The following is a 14,394-nucleotide window of genomic DNA, read 5'->3' on the forward strand; positions in this document are numbered from 1 at the left end:
TAGATGAGTGTGAAGGGCTGCAGTGATTCCTTTGACTCAAATGTTGCAGCAACGATATAGTCAAATCACACTCTCTCCTTTCCACTCAATTTCTCCTTTCCAATCAGCAAGAATAAAGGACAGAATCACACTGTCTTTCTTCTAATCAAGGGTTCAAAAGACAGTTTGAGGAATACCAAGACCAGCAAAAACTCTGATGAGTCAATGTGTATGTAATCTGATTGATGGCAACCGACAGCACCCAGGATTGGAAAAGTCTAAAGAAAGTGGTGGGTACAGCTCAAATCACCACAGGACAAGCTCTCCCCACCATTGAGTATGACACAATAGAACAATCTTGCCATTATCTAGCCATGCTCTCTTCTTAATACTATCAGCAGACAGGAGGTAAAGAAGCAGTAGGTCCCATACCACCAAGTTCGGGAACAGTTAATTCCCTTCAACCATCAGGCTCATGAACCAGGGTGGATAACTACTCAGTTCAACTCCGAACTGATTCCACTACCTATGGATTCACTTTGAAGGGCTCTTCAATTCATTATTTTCGGTGTTATTTATTTATTTATTTCCACAGTTTTGTCTTTTTTGTGTATTGGTCAGTCTATATATGGGTTTCATAAATTCGGTTGTAATTCTTTATTGTCCTGTAAATGCTTGCAAAAAAAATGAATCTCAAGGTGGCATATACTGTATGTGTTTTGATAGCAAATTTACTTTGACTTAGAGCAGAATCCGAGGATTGTGCTGAGTTCACTAATCTTTCCTCAGGCATCAGCTGGTCATTGTGTGCCAGAATTATCTCTGCTCCTCCTCTTGTTTCCTGATGGGCAGTCCTCAGCTGAAGGTGTCTGCTGGCATGTGACTTCAGTGGGAACAAGGTCGAGCTGTAGCAATGGCCTCAAGCATTGAAAACCTTCCACCAGGGGCTCCCTTTTGATTGACTATGAGAACATAATAAATAAGCACAGGAGTCGGCCACCTGGCCTGTCAAGCCTGCTCCGCCATTCAATAAGATTATGGCTGATCTGGCCATGGAATCATCTCCACCTACCTGCCTTTCCCCATAACCCTCAATTCTAACCAAACTTGTCTTAAATATATTTACTAGGTAGTCTCTACTGCTTCACTGGGCAGAGAATTCTACAGATTCACCACTCTCTGGGAAAAGCAGTTCCTCCTTATCTCCGCCCTAAATCTACTCCCCCGAACCTTGAGGTTATGTTCACTGGTTCTAGTCTCACCAACCAGTGGAAACAGCTTTCCTGCCTCTATCTTATCTAAACCTTCCATAATTTTATATTTTTCTATAAGATCTCTTCTCATTTTTCTGAATTCCAGTGAGTACAGTCCCACACAACTCAATCTCTCCTCATAGCCTAACACCCTCATCTCTGGAATCAACCTGGTGAATCTCCTCTGCACTGCCTCTTCTGGTAAAGAGACCAGAACTGCATGCAACACTCCAGGTGCGGCCTCACTAGTACCCTGTACAGTTGCAACATAACCTTCCTGCTCTTAAATTCAATCCCTCTAGCAATGAAGACCAAGAATTTGGTCAGACCCCACTTGGAGTACTGTGTTCAGTTCTGGTCATGTCACTACAGGAAGGATGTGGATACTATAGAGAGAGTGCAGAGAAGATTTACAAGGATGTTGTATGCATTGGAAGGCGTACCTTATGAGAATAGGTTGAGTGTACCTGGCCTTTTCTCTTTGGATCGATGGAGGATGAGAGGTGATGTGATAAAGGTGTATAAGATGATGAGGGGCATTGATTGTGTGGATAGCCAGAGGCTTTTTCCCAGGGCTGAAATGACTAACACAAGGGGGCATAGTTTTAAGGTGCTTGGAAGTAGGCACTGAGGGCATGTTAGGGATAAGTTTTTCACACAGAGAGTGATGGGTGCATGGAATGCACTGCTGGCAAAGGTGGTAGAGGCAGATACAATAGGGTCTTTTAAGAGCATCTTAGATTGGTACATGGAGCTTAGAAAAATAAAGGGCTGTGTGCTCTGGAAATTCTAGGCAGTCTTTAGAGTGGGTTACATGGTCGGCACACATTGTGGGCCAAAGGGCCTGGGATGTGCTGTAAATTTCTATGTTCTATATACTAACATTGTTTGGAGATTGTCTCCATGAATAGTATAAAAATCCAGTGGAACAGTTTGCTCAGGAATGTTGGAAAGAAATCAAGAGGTGAACACATCAGTCAATAAGCAAATGTAGTAATTGCTACCCACTACCTACACATTGATGGATGTATTCTTCTCATGTAACAGAAAACTGTTGATGGTATGCACAGAATGGGACTTTTCATTGTGTTCTTTCCACTATCAATGTGCAGTTTCTGCATTTACTAGTCATCAATTAGGAAAATATCAGGAGTGACATACAAATGATTCAGTAAATAAATTATTCCATATCTTAAAGGATTGGTGGCATAAATGTCAGTCCCAAAAATATACCAGCAAAAAATAGTATTGTTTATTGAATACCACTAAGTTAATTTTGATATTCGCTTCACACTTTAGCACTGTGTTGTCGATAAAAAAGAGTGCTATGAGTAGCTTGAGTGTGTACTTACGGTACCCTCTGAATGTTGTAGGATTATTTTTGCTCTGAAGTTGGTGGTAGCAATGCTAAAGCTGCTGCATAGGACTAACTGGCCTTAATACAATAAGATGAATTCTTGACCTCAAAATACTCACAGCATAGAACATTACACCACAGTACAGGCTCTACAGCTGATGATATTGTGCTGATCTTTTATCCTACTCTAGTATCAATCTAATCCCTTCCTCTGTCAGAGACTCTTAAAATAAAGCTCAATTCTAGACTTCAAAGGGGGAACCTTTTATTTCAGCATGATATCTTGAAGAATCTATATGTGTGGAACAGGGAAATCAGCTTGTATCTAGTAGTAGACAAGTGAGCAAAAACAACTCCCCATCAGCAAGACAAAGAGCTGATAGTTCATAATGTTCTTCCTTATGATTCATTGCTCATCCATCTACACTTATCTTGTTTGTGCAGCTGTGTTATTGCTCTAATGAGCAGTTTTGGCCAGCATAATAATCTTAGTTATGCAGACTTGAAACTTAATTGGAAAACACAGGATGCCCACAAGGTCACAAAGCTTTAGCAACACACTTTTAATGCAAAAGTTTCTTCCACACCCTCCTACATAGCCCTCTGTTTTTCTAACTTCCATGTGGCTAGAACTTTTTAAATGTCTCTAATGTATCTTTGTTTTGGCCGTGCAACTTCTTGTCTGCCTGCACTGCATTTTCTCTGTAACTGTAACACTTTATTTTGCATTCTGTTATTGTTTTACCTTACATTACCTCAGTGCACTGTCGTGGTGAAATAACCTGTATATAAAACAATTTTTTCCTATGTATCTCAGTATATGTGATGATAATAATCCAGTTTAATTTACCAGCTGAAGCCTGTACTTTCATTCATTCCACATAATGCCTGCTGTACCCTGAAATCAGAATTTATCGATCACTTGAGATAAAGTAGAATGCCCATCTATTTCTTTCTTTTCCTTTTGGAAGAACCAATATGTGCAGCTAAAATTACATACTTAGATTTATTTGCATATTAGCTCATGTACAGATGCTGAATAACAAATGCAGCAGGAAATGAAAATCTCAAACTTAGAGACATACCAGTCCACAAGAGGATACAATAGCCAGGAATAATTCTTATGTGCTGCATATTCGTCAGGATTGTTCATCATTAAGCAGTGCAAGATGATGTGTTATACATGGATGATGCACTTTCTGTTCAGTCACAGAATGGCTATGATTAAAGACTAGGGACATTTTCCCTTGGGCTGTGACTCTTGCAGTTAGGAGTCTTAAGAAAGAGATACAGACCAAAAGCTGGAGCTTGTCTCATCTCTTTTCTCTGCATCTCTGTGGGCGAAATGGTTGGAGATTTTTATGGTTCTATGATTTATTCTGGCTAATGACTGAGTGCACTTCTTCCTTCAGGTAATTAATGCAGCGCTAACCTTGGCTGCTAGGCCTCAGAGTAAAGTTGCCCAAGATAACATGGATGTCTTCAAAGACCAATGGGAGAAGCAAGTACGAGTCCTGACTGAGGCTGTTGATGACATCACTTCTGTTGATGACTTCCTGGCTGTCTCAGGTATAGTAAGAGGCAAATGAGCCGTAAGAACTAACTGGGTACCTAAGGTCATTAAGCTGTCTAGTTTTGGTCTGCCATCAGAAATTAAGACCACTGTCTTGAAATTAGGATAAAATGTCCATTTATATAGTAATTTTCACTTAATATAACATCCCATGGTCCTTCGCAGGTGCAATTATCCAACAAAATTTGACACCAAGTTACCTAAGAAAATATAAGGGCATGCACTAAAGACTTAGTTGTGGAGTCTCACAAATCCTTTCCCTCCACAGAAGTTGCTCAACCTGGTGAGTTTCTCCAGCATTTTGTGCATGTTGCTCAAGATTTTCAGCATCTGCTGAACCTCTTGTGTCATTCAGCAGCTCGTTGGTTGCTTCAGTCTCTTATGGCACTTATTATAGTCCTCTACTATAGTTGTCAAATTACTAACTTTTACAAAAGCCATTCTTTCAGAATCTTGAGTTTTCATCTTTCTTTTCAAATGTTTCTCATTGTGACCTGAATTCACACACCCTGACAACTGCCTGGTGATAATCAGTAAAGTGATTGAGTAACAGTTAACATGGTGCCTACCTTAATATCTGAAAGGAAACAGAGAAGCAGACTTGAACAAAAACAGCCTACCTTTTGCTTTTAGATTTTTTGCTGTCACCACTGGAGATGTATTTGCAAAAATCCCACTGCAAAACGTTTCAATTCTCTTAATTGGTAATGGCTGATTCCCTCATCATGGTGGAAACCCCATAGGATCCTAGTAACCTTGAATAATAACATGGGTTGCAGTCACAGCAAGTCACAAAGAAGGGTCCAGATGATACTGCAGGAAACCTAGCCCATTTCTCCTATTACTCTTAGTTTGGGTTTTCCCTCTCTGTTTGCAGATCCCAATTAATCATATAGTCTGATCACCTTTCTTTCTGCATCATGAGTTTCAGTAGCTTATTTACAAATATACCCAGATCTGCTTTCTGATGTACCTTATAATGTGGAGAACATTTTTATGTTTCCAAGTCCTTTTATTTACCACTTACTCTCTATTTACCTACCCAATTTGTAAACTTCATGTACTGGTCTGGGTTGTTTAAAGCCCTACCTGCCAATACCATTTGTTTGGGGTCTGGCTCAGAATCAATGTCAGTGACCACTGTATTAGTGCTGTAACACACCACCAATGAACTCATTGGAAATCAGTATGGCTGTTTAATATAAATTTCTCTGATTTAGGCACATTTCAGTCAGTTTCAGAAACATGCCTCCCATTTCACATGGCATGGTGCAATATCAAAAGCTGTGTTGGAATGTAAATATATCATAGAAATATAGAAAACCTACAGCACAATACAGGCCCTTTGGCCCACAAAGCTGTGCCAAACATGTCCTTATCTGAGAAATTACCTAGTGATACCCATAGCCCTCTATTTTTCTGAGCTCCATGTACCCGTCCAGGAGTCTCTTAAAAGACCCTATCGTGTCTGCCTCCACTACCGACACCGGCAGCCCATTCCACACACTCACCACTCTCTGCATAAAAAAACTTAATGCTGACATCTCCTCTGTACGTGCTTCCAAGCATCTTAAAACTGTACCCTCTTATGCTAGCCATTCCAGCCCTGGGAAAAAGCTTCTGACAATCCATATGATCAATGCTTCTCATTATCTTATGCACCTCTATCATGTCACCTCTCATCCTCTATTACTCCGAGGAAAAAAGGCTGAGTTCACTCAACCTATTCTCATAAGGCATGCTCCCCAATCCAGGCAACATCCGTGTAAATCTCCTCTGCACTCTTTCTATGGTTTCCACATTCTTCCTATATTGAGGCGACCAGAACTGAGCATGGTAGTCCAAATGTGGTCTGACCAGGGTCCTACATAGCTCCAGCATTACCTCTTGGCTCTTAAACTCAATCCCATGATTGATGAAGGCCGATGCACCATATGCTTTCTTAACCACAGAGTCAACCTACGTATCAGCTTTGAGTGTCCTATGGACTCGGACCCCAAGAACCCTCTGATCCTCCACACTGCAAAGATTCTTACCATTAATACTATATTCTGCCATCATATTTGATCTACCAAGATGAACCACTTCACACTTATCTGGGTTGAACTCCATCTGCCACTTCTCAGCCTGTTGCAATCAGCGGCTGGAGCGGACCCAAGTACAGGACACGGGCATGGAGAGCAGATTAGGATTCTTACGCGGACTTGAATGTTGAATTGGACTATGGACTTGGAGCCTGGACTTGGACTTAACTTGGACACCAAGCCTTGACTTAGACTTGACTTGAACACCGAACGACAAAACCAAACAACGACAGGCAATTCATATCGTGGCTTAGAGCAGCGGCAAACGGCCTGCAACACTCAGCCAGACACGAAACGACAAAAACCAACAACGACAGACCATTTGTATCTCGACGCTGGGTAGCACGTGAAGCGGCAAACGGCTGGCAAAACTCAGCTAGGCAGCAGGCTCTCGACTCGACCCAGGAACTGCTGACGACAGACTCTCAACTCGATCCATTCTCGGCAGCCTGGAACGAGCATAGCCACACTGCTGAGGTGACAAACCAGCAGCGAGTAGACGTAAGCCGGAGTTTTTATGCTGCCGGTTCGAATGAGGATCAGGTGCCCTAATCAAGGAGCCCAGTGGAACACGGAGAATAGGAAATTGACTGAAATGAGAAATCAACAGACCAGTCCGTGACGCAGCCCAGTTTTGCATCCTATCAATGTCCCACTGTAACCTCTGACAGCCCTCCACACTATCCACAACACCCCCAGCCTTTGTGTCATCAGCAAATTTACTGACCCAACCCTCCCTGTATTATTGAATAGACCCTGATTGAGTTTTGGGGGACAACATCCTCAATGCACTTCCAGATAAAGCTTGTGACCCCATGCATGAATTCAGAGACATCCTCGTCACAAAAGACATTCCAGTTGACTTAATCAAAGCAGTCCTGTAGCATGGAGACCAATTGGTCGGATCAGCAGTGGACGGTTTTAACTATGGCTGCCTCTGTACATACTGGTGAAAAAAGCACAACAGCGCCTGCTTCACCTCAGACGGTTGAAGAAGTTTGGTATGAGTCCCCAAATCCTAAGGATTTCTACAGGGGCACAATTGAGAGCATCCGGACTGGCTGCCTCACTGCCGGGTATGAGAACTGTAATTCCCTTAATCACAGGACTCTGCAGAGAGCGGTGCAGACAGCCCAGCACATCTGTAGATGTGAACTTCCCACTATTCAGGACATTAACAGAGACAGGTGCAGAAAAAGGGTTTAAAGGATCATTGGAGACCTGAGTCACCCTAACCACAAACCGTTCCAGCTGCTACCATCTAGGAAAGAGTACCACAACATTAAAGCCAGGACCAACAGGCTCCAGACAGGTTCTTCCGCCGGGCCATCAAACTGATTAATTCACGCTGATATAATTGTACTTCTATTCTATATTGACTGTCCTGTTGTACATACTATTTACTACCGCTATTTATTACAAATTACTATTAATTGCACATTGCACATTTAGGCGGAGGTGTAACGTAAAGATTTTTACTCCTCATGTGTGTGAAGTATGTAAGAAATGAAGTCAATTCAATTCAGTTCAATCATCCAGACATCTCCAATCATATGGTCTCCATGATCAGTGGTTCAAATAACATTTCAGGTTTCCACTTGTATTGATCCAGTTATAGGTTTCCCAATTTACTCATGACAGATTGAAATGATGTTTAACAACTCCATTTGCTATTTTTTAACAATGTATTGGAATCACCCATTCTAATTTCTAACCTAATAATTATGAAAGCCACTGATAGCTTATTAGGCCAGGAAGTTGGAAGAATGTCTTTCATTAGTATCCATTGAGATTTTTCATCTACTATCAGGCAGAATGCCAATATTTGACAAGAAGTTACACTTATTTCATTCATCTTCATTCTTGAAACATTGGAATCTATGTCAAGATTTGTTTTACAGTCCCTTCTTGCCCAAACAGAGTAGTTTACTGTTCTGTGTCAGTGTCAATTCCCTTAATCTTTCCTCAATGTCAAACCAATTCCTTAGTTCATGTATATATACAGCTGCCTTTTGAAAGTTAGCATTGAATTTGTGTCCATTACTCTTTCAGGCAAAACCTTCCAAGTAACAATAGCTCTGGACATCCAACTGGATTGTGCTGCAATTTGTTTGCTACACCACCTAAAAAAGTGCCACATTAACTAAAAGTGTTTTGAAAGCAAAGTATTACTACATTTGTTGGAATCAACCCGAGGAATACCAGTATGGGATTGTAAAGAAATTCAGAAATTTAGAAATAACTGGTTACAATTCTCTTTGTTCACATTAAGCGAACTTGAGCTGTTGGCTTGCATGAGGTTACATAAGAAACTAGCCATTGACTACAGTGTGCAGGACAGCACCTTTTACTTCTGTACCTGCTCACTTGTATCTCAATCCTCCTCTATTCATTGCCAGGTCATGTGGCAACTCCAGCTTGTCCTGAGCTGATGGCTTGATATATTTTTTACGTAACCCTTCAGCTTTTCACCATTCATGGCTAATATTCCCGTAAGGTTGTTGTAACCCGGTGAGGTAGTAGGGATGAACTCCCACTATCTATCAAATGCTCCAATGGTGTGCATCTCAAATAGTCTCTGACAACCAAGTCCAGATCCTGGCCTTCATATGTGGCTTAGCAACTAAGCCCAGCAGAACTATTTCTAGTGACAGGAGGAAGGGCAAAGGCTGGTTACTGACAACTTAAAACCAGTTGCTTCAGGCGGATGGGGTTCATCCCCCGTGGTTGGCAGCTCATCTGGGAGAAGGAGAACACTGATCTCAAACCTTCGCTGCCTTGTGGTTATATCCACTCATGAGGAAAGCTTCGGGAATACAGTAAACCCCAAGGAAAAATCCGGAGTTTACAAGCATCCAGGGGTCTCTACGGTAGTCTACATTGACATCAGCGCAGACTGGCACCACCTCTGATGCCTGCAGTGCTAAATTGTATTGGTCTCTGCTGTTCCTTTGGATTCATCAGCTGTGTGGAGAGCAGGAGCCTGCTGCACGGGTAACCGCTTGCTTTCCATATTGTACTGCACTGGCTTGCATGTCAGGTAGACAGTTGGGATGACACATCCACTGTCAACCCCAGCCAAAGCACGGTCTCAAGGTTGAAAGAGGTCACAGACTTGAATGAAAGTAATGTTTTTAAAAATTTAATTGAGGTCCATGTTTTAAATAGATTCATGTGAAAACTATGTTCTTCAGTGAATTTAAATATAAAGAGAAAAAGAAAGAATTATTTAAAACGATTTCAACCACTTTTAATCCAGAGCCCAAAACCAAATTTATGCTTCTCCTCTACCAGTCTGCTAGAGGAGACCACTGTGCAGGTGGGGCCTCACTGTGATTGGACCCGTGTGTCTACAAGAGGTTGGCCTGGCTCTGGTGATAGCACAGGAAGTAGCCTTAAGGTGCACATCAGATCAAGTATGACCCAGCTGAACAAAAAGAAGATCCTCCCAGGTTGATCCCTTACTCACAGAGGTGATCTCCTTGCTAATTATATCAACTGCCTTGCTTTCATCTGCTAATGTCATACTGTTTTGAATTCACACTAACGCTTCTCAAGATCCCTTTCAGAATCAGAATCAGGTTTAATATCAACTGACATATGTCACGAAATTTATTAAATGGCAGCAGTACAGTGCAAAACATGATGATGTAGAAAAAAAAGTGAATCAGTGAATCAATTGCACCAAGTATATATGTGTGTGTGTGTTTGTGTGTTAAATAATTAAATTTAAAACAATGGAAAAATGGAGAGAATAAAAATGATGTAGTGTTCATGGGTTCAATGTCCATTCAGGAATCGGATGGCAGGGGGAAAGAAACTGTTCCTGAATTGCTGAGTGTGTGTCTTCAGCCTTCTGTACCTCCTTCCTGATGGTAACAATAAAAAGAGGGCATATCCTGGATGATAACAGTCCTAGTAAAGGATGCCATCTCTTTGACAATGTCTTGAATACTACAGAAGCTAGTACCCAAGATGGAGCTGACTAATTTTACAGTTTTCTGTAGCTTCTTTTGATCCTGTGCAGTAGCCTTCCCATACTAGACAGTGATGCAGCCTGTCAGAATGCTCTCCACAGTATATCTTCTACCAGGTGCTGCTTCATGCTCCTTTGAAACAAAGTTTTGACTTGTTCTCATTTCAGCATAATTGGCTTTATTAGTAATCGCACTTGGGATTATTTAGTGTGGGAAAATGTGATGATTTTGTATGCTTAGAGTCATATATGTAATAATTGAATGGAATAGTAACCCCTGTTTCGATTTTGTTAATCCTCTAATCACATCAACCTCCCAACACCTTACACTCATTGAAGTCAGCCTAATCTTAAAACCTTCAATGTCTTCCTTTAATTTTTTCAGAAAACCATATTCTGGAAGATGTGAACAAATGCGTCATAGCTCTCCAGGAAGGTGATGTGGACACACTTGATAGAACTGCTGGAGCAATTCGAGGGCGAGCAGCACGAGTTATTCACATTATCAGCGCTGAAATGGAAAACTATGAGCCTGGAGTGTATACTGAGAAAGTGATGGAGTCCACCAAATTACTCTCAGAAACTGGTAGGGGTTATTGCTCAAAATTTGTCTTATACTTCATTTTTAATTCATTTCAGATTAACTCCTAAGTAACTCAAAACCATTTACTTTCATCTCCTTTGTAATTTAAATGTATTTTTTGTTCATTGGTGTAAATAAGTGTGAGTTTAATGACCACTCAGTGATTTTTATGCTTCAGTTTTCTACAGGGAGAAGGTAGGAGAATGGGGTTGAGAGGGAAATAAATCAGCTACGGTGGAATGGCAAAGCAGACAAAATGAGCTGATGGCCTAATTCTGCTATTAAGTCTGAATGGTCTTATGGTTTTTGTTTTTGGGTTGAAATAGTACCATGGTTCCTTTCAATAGAAAGGCTTACTGTATGAAGCACCATCTGCATAGCCAAGACATTGTAGAATGGATTGCAGCTAGTCAGGTATCAGACAACTGTGGTGTTTGTAAACCACCACAAGAACAGTCAACACTACAATGTTCTTGCATAGATTACAGGGAACAGGAGTTCTTCTGTCTTTTTCCTAGATCATCCAACGAAATAACTTCCATACAGTTAAAATAGTTATGGGTGGACATACTGCATAAGAATGGGTTCTGAGTTTTGGACATCAAGCAATGAATCTTTAACTGCAAGATACCAAATCCCTACCTGCTCATCCAGTCCTGGTATTTATGTGCTGGGTCCAGTTGAGACTTCCATCCATAGCGACCTCCAAGAGGTTGGGTTGAAATCTCACTTGTTAGAGTTGCTTATTCCCTGGCACTTGTCTTACAAGCATGTTACTGGCAACTTTTCAGCTTATGAATCCCCTTGATCATTCTGGCATGGGCTCTTTTATTTCCTGCTGACCTGGAAATGGTTAAAAATATTGTACAATCCATATTTTGACTCTGTGATGGATGTAAGGTTATGAATGAAACACACATATGTCTGCCTGGAGCCAAGCTACCCTGGTGAAATCCAAACTGAGGACTAGTGAGCTGGCTTGTTGCATGCAATAGCATTCTTTTAGACCTTTACCAAAATTTCCTAGACTCAAAAAATCAGGATGTGCATTTATAAATTTCCACGAGGTAAATAGCAGTTAGATCTTGGAAAAGAGATTGAGATAGCAGTACACAGTCAAGCCAAAGGGAAAGGAAACAGAGAGGTATAGTCAGGCATACAAATGTGCTCAGAAAATTTTACAGGCTGAAGGAGTTTTCAGGATGGATAAAGGTTGTGAAATCCAATCTGAGGCCTGGTAGACATGTGCTGAGAGATAGTAGGAGAGACAGCATACACACTTTGTCATCTATTGCTAAATTCTGTGGTATCAGGTAAGCAGAAATACCTTATGGAGAGGAAGAATATACTGTAAATTTCCATGAGGAAAATAGCAGAATGAAATTAAAAAGATGCTGGAAATACTTAGCATGTTGAGCAGTCTCTGGGGAAAGAGATAGAGAAAAAATGTTATGCATTCAGATCAGTAACCTTTCATTGGAATGCTATCTGTGCTGTATGTTTTTAGTATTTTCTGTTTTCACTTTCAGTTTTCCTGCATATTCTATACTTATTTTGGATACTTTGCAACCATAATATTTGTTTTTGATAAAAGAGAGCAAAGCTTCCTTTGGACTACCTCAAAAATGAATCTCAATCAACGTCTTAGGAGAAAAAGAACTGCAACCTTCAATTTTTTTTCTTCATTTCCTACAAGTACTTAGTTATTATCTCAACAATTATGACTGGCAATATGCATTGGTCCTAGAGCAGGTTCACAAGAATGATCTCAGGAATGAAAGACTTAACATATGAGAAGCATTTGATGGCTCTGAGATTGTATCCAATGGAGTTGAGAAAGATGAGGGAGGATCTTACGGAAACTAAACGATACTGAAAGATTCAGATCCTCCCTAGAGCGTAGAATTCTCAGAATAAAGGATGGTACCATTAGAACAGAGTTGTGGAGAAATTTCTTCAGCAAGAAGATGTCAAATCTGGGGAATTCAGTGCCGTGGAGGGGAGGTCAAGTCCTTGAGTGTACTTTAGACAAACATTAATAGGATTTTGATTAAAGGTTCATTTTATTATCAAAGTATATATGCAGAATAAAACTCCGAGATTCGTCTTCTCCAGATAGCCATGAAATACAGAAAAACCATGGAAGTCTTTGAAAGAAAAGACATCAGCTTCCCCTGCATGAAAAAGAAAATGAAACAAGAACTCGCAAACCTTAAATGTCCAACTCTTCCCTCGCACAAAAACTAACAAGTCGCCCACCTGAAAAACAGCAGCTAGAACATCAAACTCCAAGCCCCAACCCCCTTCCTCACAAGAAATTAACATTTCACCCAGAAAGAAAAACATCAGTGACAATAACATCGAACCCCCAACCCCCTCTCTTGCACACAAAAAACTAACAGATCCCCACAACAAGAACATCAGACCCCAAATCCCCAACCCCTCCCTCGCACAAAAACTAGCATATCACCCACAAGAATATCAAGTACCCAAACCCCAACCTGCCAATCGGCAACAAGAAAGAAGATGCAATATGAAAGAGTAGACAAAATGCCAAGTGACCTAATCCTGCTCCCATATTTTTGGTTTTGTTGGTAGTAAATTGAAGAATTACAGAGAAATAAAAAGGGGAATTTATTGAAAGGGATTCATCTTCTGAGGCCAGGCAAAGACACAATAGACCAAATAGCCTCTTTCTTTGTTACAATAGCTAAGCAAGGCCCATTTCTTTTAGCAGAAGGGTCAAAAAACATGTGTCAAAGATTTAAAGTAACTGTCAGAAGTAAGGATATAATAAGGAAAGAAGTATGTTTCACCTAGAGGATGGCAGAGGGTCCAGAATTCACAGTCTAAAGAAGAGGTAGAGATAGAATCCTTCAATATATTTAGAAAGCACATCGATACATACTTGAAGATTTGTGGCCTGCAGTGTCGTGGACCTAGTGGAGGAAGATTAAGATTAAAGTCTGTCACGAGCCTTGTGGTCCATCTGGCCGGTGCTTATGCCAGTTTCCGGGGCGTGAAGTGACTGAGAGTACGAGACTCTCCCTCGGATTGGACACCAGTCTATCGCGAGGTTAACCCCCAGCATTTTGCTGGTACCCATTCTCAGCTGGGTTGACTGGAGCATTGTGTGGTTAAGTGCCTTGCTCAAGGACACACAGGCTGCCTTGGCCGAGGCTCGAACCCATAACCTTCAGATCGCTAGTCCAACACCCTAACCACTTGGCCACGCGCCACACTAGTGGAGGAAGGTAACTCTATTTTGGCATGTGCAGACATGGACAAATGGTTTTCTTCTGTCCGTAAATTTTATAAAGATTTTAGAACTTGAGCATCTGATAAATCTCACAGTTGATCCTAAGCAGCTTGCAGTAAAAGTGAAGCTCAGTTTATTTTCCAACATTGACCTTCAAGAAAGAAACATTTCCTAGATGTAGTTCTGAGACTGACTTACTGAATGCAGATGGAACTCCTCAACCGTAACAGGTGAGCCTGACTGACAGGCAGCCTGGTTTAAAACTAAATAACTTGCCAGGTGCTTGAATATTTAAATCTCTCATTTTGCTCCATTGAGCTGAAATAGAAT

The 14,394-nt window shown here is 41.0% G+C and overlaps 1 protein-coding gene across 1 annotated transcript in view; it reads left to right on the forward strand.

Moving 5' to 3' along the window:
* ctnna2 (catenin (cadherin-associated protein), alpha 2) overlaps positions 1-14,394 on the forward strand; it is a 1,304,830-nt gene that overhangs the window by 957,792 nt on the left and 332,644 nt on the right. The window contains exons 11-12 of the mRNA XM_072254800.1: positions 4,002-4,158; positions 10,608-10,808. Coding sequence (XP_072110901.1) covers positions 4,002-4,158; positions 10,608-10,808 — 358 coding nt within the window. The remainder of the gene's footprint in view (positions 1-4,001; positions 4,159-10,607; positions 10,809-14,394) is intronic.

Source organism: Mobula birostris, chromosome 4 (assembly GCF_030028105.1).
Source record: "Mobula birostris isolate sMobBir1 chromosome 4, sMobBir1.hap1, whole genome shotgun sequence".
Taxonomy (NCBI): Eukaryota; Metazoa; Chordata; class Chondrichthyes; order Myliobatiformes; family Myliobatidae; genus Mobula; species Mobula birostris.